Here is a 20,293-nt window from a genome sequence, read left to right on the forward strand (position 1 = left end):
GAAATAACATAGCACTATATTTAAATGTATAGTATCATACTATATACACATCACAATTGGCTTGTCATAATATTCAAAATAACAGATTTGGAAAATTTTAGATACAAAAATATGAGTAAACTTTCTCTATCGAATGATGCCAAGCCGATAACATCTCTCTCCCTCTCTCATTTATGTTGTTTAACTCATGTATATTATCTATATTTCAAGTGATTGGCACAATGTTTAAATTGTCAAGATTTAATAAAAGTATGACATAAGTAGAAACTAGCTTTGTATCTTTCACCCTGAAATAAATAAACTCGTTTTTGCGAAAGGAGTTTCATTTATAACAAATAGGAGTACACGTACATATATAGATAAGAAAATATCTCTCTGTAATACCAAAATATATATATATATATATATGTCATCAATGTAGAAAGATTCATAAATACTGTGTACAAAATTACAGAAATGCCATCTTAATTATTGTACAAAATCTTGATAGATCACAATCACAGATTGTATAATAATAAATTGGTTTTTATATTCTTATCAGTTTCACAATGATATAAACTTAATGTTCTATATTACTTCATGAAGATATCCATTTGTAGGAACCGTAATAAGCAAAATTATTTTGTTTTGCTTTGTCATCGGCTTCTTTTGGTCCGCGAGAGCCATATCTGAAAATTTGTTATACGTTTTGTTAAAACAAAAAAAGAAGTACGCGTTAATGGAGAGTTAAAAAATAAATATAAAAAAGACTCGCTTATAAGGAATTGGTTGTATTTTTTCATTTTCAATTTGATGTAACAAAGGTGTAAAAATTCTCCACGCTTCGTAAAGTTCGTCGCTACGAACAAAATGCATTTGTGATCCACAAAAAACGTCCAAAATCAATCTTTCATAAGCGTCAGGTAATTTCAAATCCTGCGATAAAAGTTACAAATTATTTTGAAAGAAGAACAAGAAGAAAAAAAAAAAAAGAAAATAAGAAAGAAGATCGTTCTCTTTTTAGCGAAGGAAAGAACAATGATCATTACCATATATATAAATGACAATACAACGTGTATATTCACCTTGTATCTATTACCATACGTGAGATCTAATTCCGTTTCTTCCATATCAAACGTGATACCAGGTGATTTTGTCATCATTTTTACGTACAATGCCTCGCCAGGTTGTACTCTTATAACTAATTCGTTTCTTTTTGTTTTACCATCGAATATATCACCGGGTACATCTTGATATTGAACTCTAACTTCGGCCTTGCGCTCGTTCAGAGCTACAGAGTATAACAATATTTTATTGTGCAATTAGAAACTCCTTCCTTTGATAAATTAAAAACTAATTCCACGAAATTATTTCACCTTTCCCACATCGAAGAATAAAGGGAACGCCATCCCATCGTTCATTATTAATCTTCAGTACCGCTAGTGCATAAGTTGGAGTGTTTGAACCTGGAGGTACCGTAGGATCATCTAAATATCCTGCATGAGCCTCGGGATTGTTGGACTCTGGATTTCCTACATATTGTCCTAAAACTACGTTGTCCAATTCCAATTGTTTTATACATCTTAAAACTTTAACCTTTTCATCTCTGAAAATAAAACAACGGGTAACAAAATGTGTTAGTGTTTTGAGCTATGATGAAAATTTCACGTATAACGATAACGACGTCGGATCTTATTTAGAATTCTTTTTTGTTTTTTTTTTAAATAAGATCATTAATATTTAACCTGATATCATTTGGATGACACGAGGCAGGTTTCTCCATCGCAACGAGGGAGAGTATCTGCAGCAAATGATTTTGCATCACGTCTCTAATTATACCAAACTCATCGAAGTATCCACCTCTTCCTTGAGTACCAAACGGTTCCTTAAATGATATCTGTACGGAAGCTATGTTATCTCTGTTCCAACTTGGATTGAATATCCTATTTCCAAATCTCAAAGTCATTAGATTTTGAACCATCTCTTTTCCAAGATAATGATCTATCCGATAGATCTGTTCTTCGTCGAAAAGTGATGCAAGATGATCGGAAAGACGTTGAGACGAAACTGCGTCTCGGCCGAATGGTTTTTCTATGATAATTCTTGTCCAACCTCTGTAAAGGAAAGGTATCCGCTCGTTAGGCGCACGGCAATATCCAACGTTTACATAATCCTGACGCAACTTAAGAAGACAAAAAAAAAAAAGAGAAAAGCAAAAAAGAAAAGAAAGAAACAAGCTTACTTTTGACCCATACAGACATTTCTAATGTGCACAGTAACCGTTCCAAAAACGGAGGGTGGTAAAGCCAAATAAAAAAGTCTATTAGCCATCGAGACCTGTTCTTGTTTTTGTAATTCCTTGTTCAACGATCTAAAATGTTCCTCTGAGTCGTAGGTACCGCTAACGTAATGATTCAATTTCCAAAATTCCTCGTATTTATATTCCTCATCCGGTTTAACTTTCATATAAGGATGACACTTTTCTCGCAATTGTTTAACAGTCATGTTGCTTCTAGCATAACCGAAAAATGTTGTTGTTTTTGGTAAAAGATTGTCTCGGAATAGCCACCAGAGTGTCGGATAGATCTTCTTCTTCGCTAAATCACCCTATCCAATATATAATGTTATTTTCAAAGTGTTCTTAAATGGAATAAATTTCGAAATAAATTGAAGATATTTTCTAAATCGTATTTTCTACTTACAGAAGCTCCGAGTGTTACAAACACGTGTGGCAAAAGTCTGTCAAAATGGGTACCTTCGAGGTGATCCATTTCATCCGACTTTAAAGATTGTCGGATGAATTGCAGACTCTCCTCCGTGGATGTTTCTAAGGCAATATCGTACAAGTATTAGAAGAAGAAAAGAAAAAAAAAAGAAATTTCTTTTTTTTTTTTTTTTTTACTATTTATATTATTTTTATACGAAGAAATTAATAGAAGAAAAAAATAAATATAATTAATGTTACGCGTAACCAACTAATAATTCATCATCAGCTTTTGCGTTTTACTACAACTAAAGTGTGTATTGTCATCAATCCAATTGGATTTAATATACGAAACTACCGGATAATTTATCATCTTATTCGTATGTATCAAACGAACGAGCGAATGCAATAGTGAACGTACATAATTGCACTTGTCTATCCTCGTGATCCTGACATAACCAGGATGTCGACAATAACGAGACTGAAGATTGAAAGGCAAGATTCTTATATCATGTGTTCAAAAAGAAAATCTCTAAAATATCTCGGGAATATTCCTCCAAAAAAAAAAAAAAAAAAAAAAAAAAAAAACAGAATGAATATATATAAATAAATATATATGTGTGTGTATATATATATATATATATAAAATTCATAAATTCATTTCACGTATATAAATACTTATTACTTTGGAGAGTTTAAGAGAATAAGAAGAAAAGCAATAACAATAAAAACAACAACAAAATGCAAGACGAATATTCTCGTTTCACGTTTGAAAGAAAAACGACGGTAGAGTTTTTCTTGAAATGATAATCTTTTCTACTTACTCAGCATATTTGTAATTTTGATAATATAAAATAAATTGTCAAGGAGAAATGTAAAGTTAAACGATGACAGTGACGTTCTTTTTATAAAATAAAGTTCGCTTTTAAAAAGTACGTTATCGGGGCATCTGCACGCTATGACATCGTAACTCGAACTGATCGACAGTATCGATAGATCACGTTCGTTCCTTTATTCTAAGCGCCTAAGGAAAATGCGCAAAGACGTAAAACTTACTCGTCGCGGTATAGTGAACGATCAAGATACTAAAAGTAGAAAGATTATGAAGATAAAAATATTGTAGTATCTCTTTAAGATAAATATTTGTTGTTTTGATTTAAAAAGCACTTATAATAAAATAAGATCAGATTTAATGAAGATTTAAAAAAGACAAAAAAAAAAAAAAAAAAGAAAGAAAGAAGAAAATATGATCGCAGACCAACCAATTATTATTTTTTATTTCAAATAATTTGAATTCTCGTTGAATCAAGATGTATAATTAATTCGTTCGAATTTGAAGAATATTAATTTATCGACGAACTATAAATCATTATTTTTTCCTTCGTCAAGCAATTCCTATTAACATTTTTAATCATCTCAACATACAGGATAAAATATTAGAAACGCACTTTCATGATCAAGGACACGATTGCATGATTACTTTATCGTTAAGACGTTAAGACGTTAGAAAATTGCATATCATAGCGAATTACTACAATAGTATGGCATTGAAAAAATTGTTGTTAATTAACATTATCGTACGATATCCATGATAAATACTATGATAAACTTATATTCGTTACGTTAATTATATATTGTCTGTAAATTCCAATTCTAAAATAACAAAATCATTTTCGAATGAGAAATTTTTAAGATATATATTTATGTAAATCAATCGTGTTGATATGAAACTCATTAAAATGTATGATGTAAAAGACCGAATTTTTCTATTTCTTTCAACATACGTAAGTTACGTAAGTTACGTAAAAACTAGAATAAGTTAAGAAATAAACGTTTCTATTAGCATGTAACTAATATATCGTATTTAGCTTTACAAGGTAAAATACATTTTGTATCGCGTTCAGAAACACATGAAATATTTTTATTTACAAATTCGTCACTTGGAAATAATCTAGGGACATTTGATAAGTTTGCGATTTTTCTTCCTTTTCAATTTTTTTTTCTTTTTTTTTTTTTAATTAATGATATTATAAATTTCATTCTTAAAATGAAACATTCATGTTGATGAGAAGTTTTTCGAATGGCTTTAATATACTTGTGTAACAAATTCATTAAAGCACCATTCGAAGTTCATTAATACCAATCACATAAGTATTCTGCATAAAGAAATAATGATATTTTAATACACACAATTATTTATGCATTTACGTTACAATCGCATCATATCGATCATGAATTATTTACGTACGTATACACATGTGCGCGCATGATCGATCTCTTTCCCTCTCTCCTTCTTTAAAAGCAATGACTGGCGATTTGACCGATAATAATGCACGAGTTTGACGTTAACGTACTAACAGAAGCAATTTTTTTTTTATAACATATTAACATTCTAAATCTGTAACATTACGTGTAAAAATGTACGTTCACGAAGAAATTATTAACAACTAATTAAAGAGTCTTTACGGAATTTCTATTAATACAAAATATTGTATGTAGATAATAATATATAAATATACGAGAACATATAAAATTGATTTATTAAACAAATCCTTGTATTAATATCGCCCAAATCGATTTAAAAATCTTTACTCGTAACATATTTCGTTAACTTGTAATACGATTTAAAATAAAAACTTTCTGCAATATCAACGAAAAAGAATCTGGCAAATGTCAACGTTCGTTTCACGTCGCTGCGACAAATATAAAAAAAAAAAGAAAGAAAGAAAATAAAAAAAAAAAAATGAAGAAAAAATGAAGAAACGAATTCTTTCACCACTGTCATATACAGGGTGTTCCTAAAGTCGCTATCTATTTAATAACTTTTTTTTTTTATATATATATAAAAAAAATGTTATGTCGTTATAAAAATATGTACTTGTGGTGCAACTTTGTATTTGCAAAAAAAAAAAAAAAAAAAAAGCAAGTTAATTGATATATGGAAGATTTTGTGCAATTTATAAATTTTCTATTTTAGGTCTGTATTACTAATAAACGTGGATTATGTTCGTGATAACACGCACGATAAGCCGATTTATTGTTCATAATGTCAGCAGAAATGTACTATCAAGAAAATCTCGGGAAAAAATCGCATTATCGACTCGTACGGTATTTAATATGTTAAATATTCGGGATCTCCAGAGACCATATCGAAAATGGATATATAAATATTATTAATACTTTGTGGCATTTGCTTGGAAATATAAAAAAATATGTATTGATTTTTGAGACATATAAATGTGTAGAGAACAAATATTTACAGAATATTAACATGGAGGGTAACCTTGATATATACTCAAAGATATATACGAAAATAGAGAAATCATTTTTTCTTTGTTTCCTTTTCCCGTTTTTTTCTTTTTTTTTTTGTTTTGTTTTGTTTTCTAATACAATTTTAGCATACTCCTTTTGGCATTAGTGTTAATTATTATTATTATCACAAATTAAGAGAGATTACGAATCTTAAAATTGTTTACATGTTAATAGGATTACGACCGACATTCGTTTCGACATGTTCTAAGATCGATATTAAAATTTTCATGAATATATAAAATATATGACATAATACGATAAAATACGATATGATATGGCTGATAATTGGTAACGTTTAAAAAGTCGGTCATTCAATTATTTATCGTATTAAAAAACGATGCTTAATTAACATACAGTAAAGTTATAGAAGAATTTCAATATGAACGAGAATGATCGATAGTAAGTACGTAAGTTTAAACTTGACATGTTACCTTGACCTACGCTTTTGTTTCTCTGTTTCTCTTTCCTATTATTCTTTCCTTCTAACTAAGAAGTTATAACATGGAGTATATAGCATAATTAGTGATATATCAAGGATATATAAACGTATTAAAATTGACGTTAATCAATTAGTAAACTGTCTATAATATACACGCATATGTACTTACACAGACACATACGTATACACATGTAATTATATTAAATAGTCTAAAAATATATTTAAAAATACGTTAATTAGTTTCAATTGATTAATAAAAAAAAAAAAAAAAAATAGAACAAAGATATTACTCTCTTACAATCGTTGATATATTTTTCTCGTTTTATTAAATAATTTTATTAAATATATATATATATATATATAATTCTTTTTCTGCGTACGAGTCGTAAGCAACAAGTTAATCATCCAATTAACTTGCGTGATGGGTGGCGTGACACATCGTATTGATATTATTGTTGATTACGATATATGTATGTACATAGATATATCTATGAATATCACTCATGCGTTCTTCGCGTTATCTTCGCGAATTATTTATATTTATATAATGCAATATTAATATAAAATTACATTTATATAAGTACCTATAAATATTATATATTTAATAATGATAAACAAGTAAGAAAGATTCTTTTCAAGTCCGCCATGTTGAAACGACAGACTATAGAAAAATGATTGTATCATACTTGCACAATATTCTTTTATGAGTGTGCCTCCAGCGATTATAAATCCATTGGACAGACCTACTTCGTGAGTTAACGTAATACGAATTATTCACGATAATGGAATCGTTTTTTTATATTACTAAACATACGTTTATGGTTTTCTTCGAAATATTTCTTTTTATTTTTCTCCTTTTTTATTACCATGTTTTCATCAAGATTTTTGCACTGGCTAATAATCTAAGAAGTCATTGAGAGTCAAGAAAATAGTTCTCTCTCTCTCTCTCTCTCTCTCTCTCTCTCTCTCTCTTTTCTTTAGTGCTACTATGATAACGATAAATACGATAAGATGTATAATCAAATAGAAAAGATTCTTGAAAAATTCAATAAGAATCTTATTCAGTTGTACGTTACATGACAGCGATACGTTATAACTTATATTGTTTGTTTACTTCGGTATAGAAATAAAGAAAAAAATAATTCATGTATATGTATATACATATATAAACATCGTGAAACGCATTAAAAAGTTCGAATTCACGTAATATATATTACGTCTTATACTTACATGTACATATTAAATAAATTATAATTATATTTAGTGAAGACAAACGAATCAATAATATTCATTCTTTAATATTTGCATAATCCTAAGAATATCTCGATTTGTGATTCAAATCAGTAGTAACACAAGTTTTCTTTATAATTTCGCATTTACCAAGTAAGTAATTCTATTCCAAGAAGCAATTAATTATATACAATTATATTTTAAAATTCTTAAACATGTAGGTGATCTTGAAATGTTATTTCTTTAATTCTTAAATGTTATTAATTTTTACACGAAAGTGCCACGTAAATACATATATATATATATATATACATACATGCATATGTATACTTACTTCTTTTGATTTTCGCCATTTTCGAAAATTAACTTTATGCGGTCGACGTTATCAAAAATATTCCTTTAATTCTGCGAGTGAATTTTTCGCAAAAAAAAAAAAATTTATATTACAAATATTACCAAAACGAAAGATTTCACACCGATAAAAATTTGAGGTTAAGCTGGAACAGTCCGCACAGCTTCAGCACGTGCGGCAGACTGATCGATCAAAAGATCACCACATATTACGTTAAGAAATTCTCCATCTTTACTTCGTTCATAAAAAAGAAAAAAAAAAAAAAACAAAAACTCGTCGTCAATATCATCTGACGATTCTCTGGCCTTTCACTTACGTTAAGTCTTACAAACATGTTATATCGATTGTTCGTTCAAATTAAATCTCGTAATAAAATTCTTAAGAATTTCAAGTAAATTCTATTACAATCATTTTTCTTGATTCAGATTTTTTTCTTTCTGAAGTTAAGCTTTCAATATTTTATTAATCTGTTTTAAACGAATTATATATTTTTTGTATATTTGTATATATATGTGTGTGTGTGTATATATATATATATATATACATATATATCACGCAAAATGCGTTAGTAATCTTTACAAAAAGAATGTAAATATTTAGAAATTGTAAGTTGGCAACAAGAGATTATAATTGTTATCATTTTCGTCACCTAACCAAACAGTTCATAATAGGAATGATTTCTCTCAGAGACCTCTTTTCAATATTATATATTCCGCGAAGCTCTCAAAACCAGTTCATCACCTTTTGCTGAAAGCATGTGTGATTTCAGCGACAGGTATGGACAAAATATGAACTACAAGCACAAGCGGGAAATACTCCAATCGTCATGACTATCATATCAGTTTATAAATTTGAATAGCTTATACTTTAACGCATGTTCCGTATCTTTTAACGTTGACTATTATTATATGTACTATTATTTAAATATTAGTTTCTTATATTCTACATACATTAACAATCGTTTAAATATTTAAAAAATTATTCCTAATTAATTCCCATTAGCATGAACGATTGAATCTTATTTTTATCATAGATTTATCGATCGAAATCTTATTAAAATACCTGAATAAATGCTGAAGAAGTGTCCTTCGTATGAGCATGACGAAATGCGTTTCCTTGCGTTTGGAATGGATTAGAAAATCTGAATGTCGATTTATACACACCAAAAAAGGAAGCAAACGCGTACTTGACGGAAACAAACTTGTATATCACACTAGCATTTATATGCAAATCAGTAGTGAAGTTAGCTACTTCTTTTCTTTTGCCACAAAGTTCCAGGGGCGCCACTATAGAAAATTTTTTTTCGCGAAAAATATCAAAATCAGCATTTACGTCAACAGCAGGAGCAAACATTATTCTTGAAAGATTTTGATGAATAAGACTTTATTTTGAAGATGAAGTTTTAAGCGAGGACACGGCTTTTTAGAATCTTCTAAAAAGTTTTATTTTTATCCGTAAATTATTGTCGCGAAAAACATTTTTTTTTGACATGATTTTTTTCAAAGAAAATAAAGTTTTTTTTTTAAGTTTGAAAAAGCCACGTTCTCGCTTGAACTTTCATCTTTAAAATGAAATGCCGTTTGTCAAAATCGTTCAAGAATTACACCTGTACCGATTGTTGGCGTAAAGCATTATAAAACAAAAGGATGAACAGACTTAAGTTACCGATTATATATCAAAAATTGATTGCAGCGCCATCAAGTCGGCAGTAGAAGTAACTACGAATCGTTAAAAAAAAAAAAAAAGATTTTTTTAAAGCAATGTAATTGTCATATACGATATTAAACGCAATTAGCTTAAAAATATTTACATTATATTGTAGAATATATATTGCTGAATAAATAAAATCTTGTCTCAATGTTAAAATTCACATGACTTGTATTTATTGTTCTGTGATCTCTTGTTCTTTTCAAATCGTTAATATAAGTAATTGTAAAATCGAATTAAACTTGTATTTTTATTTTATCAATAATCGATAAAATTTTTAATCGATTTATGATACTTTTGATTTGTTCACGTTGTAATTACGTCATAGGCGCCATCTAGTATCCAAAGAATTTTCACAATACACTTTGATTTTTTGTACTTATTATATTTGTATGTATAACATATCAAATTCTATTGGATTATTACATCATAAAAAGAATTTTTTTTTTTCTATAAATGTTAATAAATGATATTTGAATATTATTAATTTCCCTATTAATGGATTTACAGGCATTACAAGAATATAACCTCAATTCTTTATAATTGAAAAAATTGTTCAAATATAATATAAAAATGAGATTTACTCTTCCTTATTTTAACGGACGGCGTCCTCAATCTGAAAAAAAAGTTCCGTTTAAAGTTCTTAAACCTTTAGTATTAAGTAATCGTGTATCTCACAAAGGAAGTGATATACCAGGTATGATTTATATACATATATATTTTAATTTATATATGTATAATTTTTCAAGACATTTTATGATAATTTAATAATAACTTATTATTTTTGCAGGTAAAGGTTGTTTACAAGAGTTGACAATACTTTTAACTTGTCTTAGAGAAAAAGAGTTCAATAATTTTGATTGCACAAAAGAACTTGCATCGTTCGAACAATGTAACAAAAAATTTGCAAAATTGAGTAGAGACATGAAAATTCTACGGTCACAAACAATGCCTGTTCCTAATTCAAAAGTTCATTCTTCTAAACAAATCTCCCATTTATTAAATTTATTTCCTACACAATAATTATAGTTGTATTTATGTTCATTAAGTATCAAATAAATATTTAGAAATAAATCAGGATATATACATTTTTGTATATATTATAGCTTTCTAAAATAATTGTTCCCAAAATCTATTATTAATTTTAGAAAAAAATTCAGAAATATTAATTATAAAAATTGTATTATACATATTTCCATTTCTTATATTAAATAATAATATTAAAAAAGATATTAATTTAAAAAAAAATATATATACATATATAAATCAATTTATTTATTTAATGTAAAACAATTTGAATCATGCTCTTTCACAGAAGCTGCATGTAAACGTTTAATAGCTAATCTTTCAGAATGACCTGTAAAATATAATTACTATCAAAAAATACACTTTTACGATAAGAAATACTTATAAAAATCAGAAAACTTACGAATAGGCTTATTATAGGCCTGATTACCATTAGTAGGTGTAATTATTTGCATTCTATTTAATCGATTTTCTATTCGTCTAAGAGCATGAAAACTTTCTAATTGCTTGTCTTTATAACAGTAATATGTATACAGTAACGTAACTGCACATAATGTTAAACATATTTTTCTTATTGACCAAGTCACATATATTATTTCTACCTAAAAAAAATTATAGAATATGTACATATATTATTAAACAGATATCATCCAACTGATATGATGATTAACTTTTCAAAAAGTTTGTAACTTTTACCTTGTCATGTGTAGAATGATGCACAGTGTTATCATAATATTGAACTAACATTCTTTCTATTGTAATGTTTAAACTTAGAATTGTAAAAAGTGCAACACGCGCATCTGCAGTTCTTCTAGCTGAACTAAACAATGCACAGAGAATACAACTGATAGTATAATAAATAATTGATTGGAACCAAGATACTTCTCCAATAATCCAATTTTGAAAAGTACGTATATAAGAAAAAATCTCGTAGAGTAATTCCTTCTGATCTTTTGCTGATTCTCTAAAATATAACAAGGATTGCATTGATATATTTAAATATTTTAGATCTTTCAATAATATTATTGATTTAATTCTATTGTAACATACTTAAATTCCATAACCATATCATTTACAGTTTCAGATGAAGATTTTAATACATTTCCAAGTTCTTTACCATGATCTAAAATTTCGTTTTGAATTTTTAATCCTTCTTTTTGACTCTTCAACATCGCACTTTGCAATTCTGATGCCTCTAATAACTGTTCCTTCATTTGAGAAGAAACTTTATATAATCTATATTAAAAATTATATTTACTTTAAATAAACATTACAAAGAAACAATTTTATATATTAAATACTCACGATTTGATGGTATTGTCAGTTTCTACTTGCCATGCTTCATAATTTAAAAAAAAACAAATATGTGTTGTATGTGTATAAAATTCATTATATACATTGAATGCTCTATCTGACATTTGATTAATACACTCTCTAAAAAAGAAGTTATAAAAATTATTAAATATGCTTGGAATATATATATATACATATATCAAGAAATTACTTTCGAATATCTTCTGATACACTCAAATGACAATCGTAAGAGGTATGACCAGAATCTTCTAAAAAACAATTAGCTAATTTTAAAGCTAAGAGAGAATGTTCATTATCATTTAAATTTTCACAACTATTTTTTATTGATTTAAGTGCATTATACCAACATAATCCATGTTGTGATAAAGATGATTTAGCTGTAAAAAAAATTTATTTAAGAATATATTTATAAAATTTAGAAAAAATCATATGACATACTTGTTAACAATGTGTACTGTTTTTTTCCTAGATTTTTTAGAACTTCGCTTCCTTCTAGTGCTAATGAACCATGTATATAAATAACAATTAATACTGCGATCATTTTTATATTTAATTAGATTTGCTAACTCCATGAATTTCTAACACATTCTTCTTCGCACATTAAACTTTAAAACACACAAACAACACACAGAATGTGTATAATTTAATGTTGTTAACAATTTTGAAATACTGATTTAATAAAGAGAGAAAGAGAGAGAGAGAGAGAGAGAGAGAGAGAGAGAGAGAGAATTACAAAGTTTATGGGTATTAAATTTTCGGAAAGACTGAACAAATACTTTTAATAACTTCCAAACATTTTAAACAATCACTTTACGATTGGTTAGATGTAAGACTCTCGTTAACTTAAGAAAAATTATATCGTAAAAATATTAGACGAGGTATGAAAAACTTATTTTTATCTATATTGACAAAAAATATATTCGTTTGACATTTAACTCATTGTAACAAACGTTTAAAATAAATAAAATTACTTTAAAACAATCACGTGACAATAATTCGAATGTATTATAACCCAACAGAAAATTTTGCGTTTTCTTATTGGTCTTTATTATATACGGACTAAGGGAATAACCAATGAGCACGTTACAAAAACAATCGTCGATAACATTTCATCTAATATAAAAGAATTATTAAGTAACACATCCCGATAATAAACATTGTTTTATTTTTAACAATGTTCTCGTATTCTTAATAAATTCCTAATAAACTAGACGATATATGAAACGTTGAATAGATCGAGAACATCAAGATACGTTCATGGCGTCATAGAATACATTCGGCGACAGAAGCGCCACGGTGCGTTAGATTTCATTACTATTTATTTGAAACTTAATCGATCGATATGTTTTTACGAAAGTAAATCCAAAACGCAATACAATTTCTCTTTATTATGCAACTATTAGATTGATTAATAGTAGTCGTCGTATTATTATTTTTTCTTCTTATTTAAATAAAGAATATTTTCTTCTTTCCTTTCAATAGTAAAAAAAGTTCGAATAATTATTTGCAAATTTATTAGAGAAAAAAAAGGTACTAACATACAATCTGTGAGATTAGATACATATTAATCACTCGTAAAATGGAGATCTGTTAAGGTTCCTCGTCATTGGAAAATATTACACGTATCCATTGGTGTGACTCATTACAGCCAAATCATATTTCTTCCGTACATCGTCACTTCGTTGGTAAAGTTCAAAGAAACTTTAACGGGATAGACGACTATTTAAAAGATAGAACAACGGCAGTTAGTCGAGGCACCATTGGCAAATGGCCAACGTCGCTTGCCATTGAATTCGTACGAACCGAAAATAAGTGGTCGGTACCAAGAGACAGGAACAGTGTCATGGGTTCGATCTCCTTGCTCGCCTCTTAAAAGACCGGTTTACCCACCGACGAGTACGGAAACATTTCGGGATCATTGTTCGAGCGAGAACTCGAGTCTTGTCTCTCTCGTGTGAAGGAAGACGTAAAATATAACGTTTTAAATTCATACATAGAATTAGGTCAACTGATCGAACAATCGAATTTTTTTAAAAGAAATTTAACGACATATTCGCTCGATAATCATTCGAGAAAAAAAATTAAGGTATAAATAAAGTAGATAAGGACGATCGAAAGGACAATAGATTCGAACGATCTGTTGAAAAAAAAAAAAAAAAAAAAAAAAAAAAAAGACGATGTTATTTACTTTAATCCGTCAAAAAGCAACTAGAGACTCATCGTGATCGATCGATCTTTGTATTGGCGATTTGCCGAAGTATCCGTGTGCAAATCATCCACGCTTTGGCTGTTTGACGTCAGAGTCGTAAACCACATCTCGATGGAAGGATTAAAAATACATCCGACCCGGAAAAGTCGGTTGCCAGATAATTGCAGCCTGATCCAATAGAAATTTTTTGAAAATTTTCCATTATACCAGCTACACAAAGAGGCTCGCGTATAATAATATAATAATCATTTATTTAACATTTATATGTTTAACGTAGAAAATTTTACCTGATAATGCAAGAAATTGTTAAAACTTTTCCTTCGTATTTGCTATTATTTAACTATTATTACTTTACCTGCTTCGACGTTTGTTCAAAAGTTTACGCGCCGAAGTTTGAACATCGTTCTTCTTGTTAAACAAAAGGATTTTTACTTTCGTAAGAAATAAAATTCGAAGAAAAGAACGAAACGAGAAGAGAAATTCTTTTTAAATGTAAAAATGAATTCTCTTCGTGAATATAACACGGCAATAGAATTTATGACCTCGATTTCGAAGGAACATTTTATCCAACGATCTCTTCGCAGAGCGCATTTCGCGCGTTAAGCGGCCATAATTATTATCCAGTTATTTACACACTAATGCGCCCAGAGAGATCATCGTCGACTCGAGTTACGTATTTTCGTGCGAAAAAGCAGCAAAAAGTAGGGAAAAGTGAGAGATGGATGTTTATTCGACGCGAATGTCAAGGATTATTAACCTTTAAAAATTATCATCGGATATGAAATTTCACTCCACGGGGTGACCATTCTTTTAATGAATTAAATTTTTAATTGATAATAGTTAACACTGATTTTCTTTTTTTCTCTTCAAACGCTAATTGATTTCTCATATTTTTTCATCTAAATTTTAAATAATAATAATGACAATAATAATAATTTTTACATTCGTATTATTTCTTTTTATCATTTCCTCTGCTAGCTTTTATGAGTTAAAGTCATTTCAAACATCGATATAAAACAATCGTTTTTAATATTACCCTTTAATCGAATCATCGCTCGACGAAGTTTCTATCGAACAATGTCATTCTAAAGTGAGACCACCTGTTAGCTAACACATTTTTTTTTCAATGTCTGGAGATATCGATCATTGCACATTTCATAAAAAAAAAAAAGAATAGATAACTAATATAGTTTGAATTTAGAAAAAAAGGAATAACACAATATGCAGAGCGAAAGCAGTATGCTTTTAGGCAATAGAACAAACAGTTCTTGCATGTTTTTAACAATTATTTTAATATGTATTCGATCATCACTGTACGAGTTCAACTTCAATTCGTCAATTCGATTGAATTCGGTTTGTCATTCACAAAAATTTCAAAAGCATCGGACACTTCGTCATAATATTTTACACATCTCGATTATCAATGAAAACACGTCTCGTATCATTTTATCTCATATTTCTCTCTCTTTTATTTCGATAATCGGATTTCGGTTTTTCTCTTTTAACAAATTACAACGTGAGAGCGGATAGGACAAACGCTCAAAGAACTTAAGGCATTGGTGTTTGAAATATTTAATATTTTTTTTCTTTTTTATTTTGTTTTGTTTTTTTTTTTTTCAAACTGTCATAAGCAGCATTTATATTTCGTTTCTTAATCAAGTCGGAGCGCAGTTCCTTTAAAAAGAAAAAAAAAAAAAAAAAAAAACAAGAAAAAAGAAAATTCAGAAATATTCGCGTTTTCGCTCGATGGCGCCTGGCGAGAACGCTTTACAAGTTAATGAAATAAAGGCTTACTGTCTGTGTTCCGGAGAGAATTATTTTGTTTGCATTTTCGTTTAGTACGCATTCTTACTCGTGTCGATCCTTCGAACGATACATACATATTAAGATATTACAATCTGGACGCTGAAGATCGACATAAACGACACAGTTCTCTCATGATCGTTTTCGCAAGGAAAGCAAATGTACGGTTTAAAATCAAACGCAACGACAGCATTTAGCTCCGTTTTGCCTGATTAATAACATTCCTAATTAATACTTATATATAATAATGACGTGTGTATGTACCAGAGTAAGAGATCAAACTTTGCATTGTCACTTAAATAAAAAAGACGAAAGAAAAAAAGAAAGAAAATACAATAAAAGGAAATAAAAAAAAAAAAAAAAAATAAAATAAAATAAAAGGAAATAAAGGAAGAGAGTTATCAAGTTAATCTTAAGAACTTAGCTCGTAAATAATATTTTTTGGAGGAGCAGAGTGATGGTGATGATGACGATGACGATGACGATGACGATGATGGACGTCTGTGTGTGTGTGTGTGTGTGTGTGTGTGTGTGTATCTCTTCCTTCGATTTCGGAATTATTGCCGCTGCAATCGATTTCCGACTAATAAAATATAAATTGCACGAAGAGATATCGATGCTTCGAGAAAAGCATTTGTTTTTAATTAAACATTAAACCTAATCTAATAAGTATAATAAAAAATGTAATACGAGAACGCAAGAAATACAAATAATTTAATAAAATATGTATGTATGTATGTATGTAGGTATGCATGTACGTGTGTAGGTATGTGTATGTGCGTGCACGAAAAACGAGGAAGGACGTTCGTACGAAGGATTTTCTTTTTCCGGAACATTTTTCGTTGTCGTTTGCAGCGGCTATGGCGATGAGAGCGAATGAATTTTCCCAATGATTTTACAGTGAAAATTGTAGGAAAAGTTGTTTCTCGCCATTAGATCGATTAAAAAACTAGGATATACAAAAACGTTATCGTAGGAAGTCAAACGATAACGTTTCAGCAAAATGGCGATTAGGGCTTGTATACACGCAGTGACCGAAGAAACCTGTGTATCAGTAAATATTCCTTAAAGGTTAAATGTATGTATCCGTAATGATCCGTGTTATGTATAGAATATGTGTATACAGACTATATTCAATACATCGTAACGTATTGTTTATGTGTGAGAGACGCGTCTTGTACTTTTGCCTTTTGTAGAATAATTCTTCTCTTTCTGTTTCTTTTTTTGTATTGTTTCGTTTCGTTTCGTTTCGTTTTGTTTCTTTTTTTCTTCTTCTTCCTCCTCTTCTTCTTCAACATTACAAACGTTCGTGCGAGTGTCGCGAAATTACAAGTGGCAGCATGCTTATTTCCCTTTTCTTCTTTCGTTTCTTCCTCCTCTTTACTAACTTTTTCTTTTTCGTTTAAATACAGATTTTCCATAGAGACATACTACACATATGCATCTATGTAACTACATATATACACGCTATTGCACGACGATCGAACGCAAATAAAACCGACATATTCGTGCACTGTGAATTTTATCGGAATGTTTATTTTATTTATGTATGTATGTATGTACGTATCGTGTTCTTTGTAAGTAAGTACACGATCCCAAGAAAAACGAAAAAATACAAAGATTTTAATAACTTTAATGTATTGTCATTGGATCCTGTGAACGAGTTTTACTTTAAGTATTTTGCGCCGGCAAGAACGTACTTACATACCACTCATCGAATAGTAACTACTCTCAACCACAGGGATAAAAATGATATATACAAAGTTTCGATATATATATATATATGTGTGTGTGTGTGTGAGTGTATGTGTACATATACATATATATCGATTCGATATAACGAGAAAAACGGTAAAAGGTGATACGCGGGCCAATGAAATGCACAGTGTCGGAGGAACGGCTTGACGAGTAATAACGTACAAATATTTCATTATATGTATCTATGTATGTATGTATATATGTATATATGTATGTATAAGCGATGTCGCGTACAAATCGATAGATGTTCTATCTCCGAAAGCGAAGGAACACGAGAGGTAAAATGTGTATTCATAGCTATTTAGCAAAAAAAAAAAAAAAGAAAAAGAAATCGATCGTTCTCGTTATCGTCAAAAAGAATCGATCGGTATAATACTCCGATTCTTTCTACATTTTTATTTTCCCCTTTCTTTCTCTCTCTCTCTCTCTCTCTTTCTCCTTTTCTCTTTGATCATCCTACTTACAAAACATTTCGAGTACCTTCGTTCGTTCACTTTGTGCCGAATACGAATCTGGATATAAAGATTCTATACCTGAATAAGTTATATACGTATGTATATGTGTATGTATATATGTATGCATGTTATATGTATGTATGTTTATTTGTTCGTTTGTTGTTTCTTTGTATGTATACATATATATATGTACGTACGTATATCGATCTCATACATCGTAAAATGAACTAACAAAGGACAACGATCGAATCGGCCATCGATCGATCCAAGCAACATGACGAAGATACACAATAGACAACACACAGACACACAGATCATACATACATACATACATACATACATACATACACGCGATCTCACACAGAAAATTCTCTTCGACCTGACTTAGAGAAATGAAGGAGAAGGATTTCGTCGATTGATCGACATTACGACGAGATTAGGAGCAAGTTCACAAGGCAAGGAGGCGCGTTCAACGAACTTTGAAGCACCTCGCCACATATATTTTACTTATGTGTTTATGTATATGTATATATACGTCGTCTATATAACGCGCCACAATTTTTATTTCTAGCGAATAATTACGAAATTCTTAATTATCATACAAACGCCTTATCGCATCGTACATATACATAATTACTATATAGAAACGTGTTACAGTCTCTCGTTTTCTCTATCGCGCTTTATTTTACTTTCTCTTTCTTTCTTTCTTTCTTTCTTTCTTTCTTTCTTTCTTTCTCTCTCTCTCGTATTTTTCATATCGACGTTTCACTTTCTCTCTCCCTCGAATTCTATCACTCTTATTCACATAGTTATCATATAAGACTATCGTGTAACTAGCTAAAACGTAATATACATACGTATGCGTGATCGACCGGGATATCTTTATTCTGTTTCTTACTTCCGAGTTTTAGTAACATCAATAGTCTTGTCATTGGTACAACGTGGGGAAAACGTTGTGCGGCTAGTTTTCCTTTTAGTTCTGCGTTGTTTTATAAAGCATAGGGTATATTATACTCCTCTATTCTTATTTTCATTTGACTTACTTGCTCGCGACGTATGGAGCTTTCTCTTTTTACCGCGAGCTTAAACACGTAATCCTACATATGTATGTATGTACGTAGGTATGTATATTTTTATATAGGTATGTATGTATACATGTACGTACGTATGTATGTATGTATGTATGTATGTATGTATGTATGTATGTATGTATGTATGTATGTATATATTTTCACGTATATATAAAATTATCGCGAGCTTATTATTAACTTCTATATAATTTAATCACAATACCAATTGAATTATTTTTCGAAAGGCAAATTATTTTTTACAGCTCTCTCTTAAAACAACTCTCTTGATGTCTGATCCCACTACAATATTCTTTCTTATTTTTCTTTTTTTTTTCTTTTTATTTATTTTTTTTTTTTTTTTTTTTGTTACGTCTTCTAGATTATTTTATTATCAACGATGTTTTATAGCATTCACGATTACAACGAAATGTATCCAGATAAAATCCTTTTTCGCGTCGATTCGTTCATCATTTATCGAATTTTTCTTTCTCCGTCGATCGGTGGAAAAGATTTGCAATTACGTATGCTGCTTTTATCGCGTTTCTTCGATCTTCTAAACGGTAAGTATTCTTTTCTGTACGAGAGTACTGCGATAAAAGAAATCGTGGAAGGGGAAATAAAAGTGAAATAAAATAAAATAAAAAAGAAGGGGGATAAAAAGAAATAATAATAATAATAAAAAAAAAAAAAGATTCTGATACGAAACGAAACAAGATTTTATCACATTTCTTACATTCGAAAGCAACAAACTGAACGCAGAGCGGACTTTTCTTTTTCTATTTGCTTCGCTTCGTTGCGAATCAATCGAAGTAAAAAGATCTTAGTACGTCTTTCTTTCTTTCTTTCTTTCTTTCTTTCTTTCTTTCTTTCTTTCTTTTTCTCTCTTCTCTCTCATATATGAAATCTATAATTGCATTTTTTATAATTGCATTTTC

The 20,293-nt window shown here is 29.3% G+C and overlaps 3 protein-coding genes across 4 annotated transcripts; 1 reads left to right on the forward strand and 2 right to left on the reverse strand.

Annotated features, from left to right (window-relative positions):
- Positions 1-8,047, reverse strand: LOC122632564 (glucose-6-phosphate 1-dehydrogenase). 2 transcript variants are annotated; one of them, XM_043819500.1, is made up of 8 exons: positions 7,999-8,047; positions 2,682-2,806; positions 2,222-2,586; positions 1,725-2,093; positions 1,356-1,585; positions 1,065-1,270; positions 755-915; positions 1-668 (listed from the first exon to the last, which is right to left on the reverse strand). In XM_043819500.1, exons 1-8 carry the CDS (start codon positions 8,015-8,017, stop codon positions 578-580), a joined length of 1,566 nt encoding a protein of 521 aa, XP_043675435.1. In that variant the 5' UTR covers positions 8,018-8,047; the 3' UTR covers positions 1-577. The 2 variants fall into 2 exon arrangements, with proteins under 2 accessions (XP_043675435.1, XP_043675436.1); XM_043819501.1 differs by lacking the exon at positions 7,999-8,047 and adding an exon at positions 3,508-3,787.
- A 1,967-nt stretch (positions 8,048-10,014) lies between these two features.
- LOC122632567 (coiled-coil-helix-coiled-coil-helix domain-containing protein 1) lies at positions 10,015-10,803 on the forward strand. The gene is made up of 3 exons (XM_043819508.1): positions 10,015-10,113; positions 10,234-10,420; positions 10,514-10,803. Exons 2-3 carry the CDS (start codon positions 10,297-10,299, stop codon positions 10,744-10,746), a joined length of 357 nt encoding a protein of 118 aa, XP_043675443.1. The 5' UTR covers positions 10,015-10,113; positions 10,234-10,296; the 3' UTR covers positions 10,747-10,803.
- A 177-nt stretch (positions 10,804-10,980) lies between these two features.
- Positions 10,981-12,765, reverse strand: LOC122632565. The gene is made up of 7 exons (XM_043819502.1): positions 12,502-12,765; positions 12,254-12,440; positions 12,055-12,183; positions 11,800-11,985; positions 11,446-11,713; positions 11,153-11,351; positions 10,981-11,080 (listed from the first exon to the last, which is right to left on the reverse strand). Exons 1-7 carry the CDS (start codon positions 12,602-12,604, stop codon positions 10,995-10,997), a joined length of 1,158 nt encoding a protein of 385 aa, XP_043675437.1. The 5' UTR covers positions 12,605-12,765; the 3' UTR covers positions 10,981-10,994.
- Between the last annotated feature and the right edge of the window lie 7,528 nt (positions 12,766-20,293).

The sequence above is a fragment of the Vespula pensylvanica genome, chromosome 10, assembly GCF_014466175.1.
Source record: "Vespula pensylvanica isolate Volc-1 chromosome 10, ASM1446617v1, whole genome shotgun sequence".
Classification (NCBI taxonomy): domain Eukaryota; kingdom Metazoa; phylum Arthropoda; class Insecta; order Hymenoptera; family Vespidae; genus Vespula; species Vespula pensylvanica.

Coding starts and splice junctions, on each gene's coding strand:
- LOC122632567 (XM_043819508.1), top strand. CDS start 10,297: ATGAGATTTACTCTTCCTTATTTTAACGGACGGCGTCCTCAATCTGAA. Junction 10,421..10,513: donor CAAAGGAAGTGATATACCAG/GTATGATTTATA, acceptor TTATTTTTGCAG/GTAAAGGTTGTTTACAAGAG.
- LOC122632564 (XM_043819500.1), bottom strand. Junction 2,094..2,221: donor AATGTCTGTATGGGTCAAAA/GTAAGCTTGTTT, acceptor TTTCCTTTACAG/AGGTTGGACAAGAATTATCA. Junction 1,271..1,355: donor TATTCTTCGATGTGGGAAAG/GTGAAATAATTT, acceptor TATACTCTGTAG/CTCTGAACGAGCGCAAGGCC.
- LOC122632565 (XM_043819502.1), bottom strand. CDS start 12,604: ATGATCGCAGTATTAATTGTTATTTATATACATGGTTCATTAGCACTA. Junction 11,714..11,799: donor GATATGGTTATGGAATTTAA/GTATGTTACAAT, acceptor GTTATATTTTAG/AGAATCAGCAAAAGATCAGA. Junction 11,352..11,445: donor ATCATTCTACACATGACAAG/GTAAAAGTTACA, acceptor AATTTTTTTTAG/GTAGAAATAATATATGTGAC.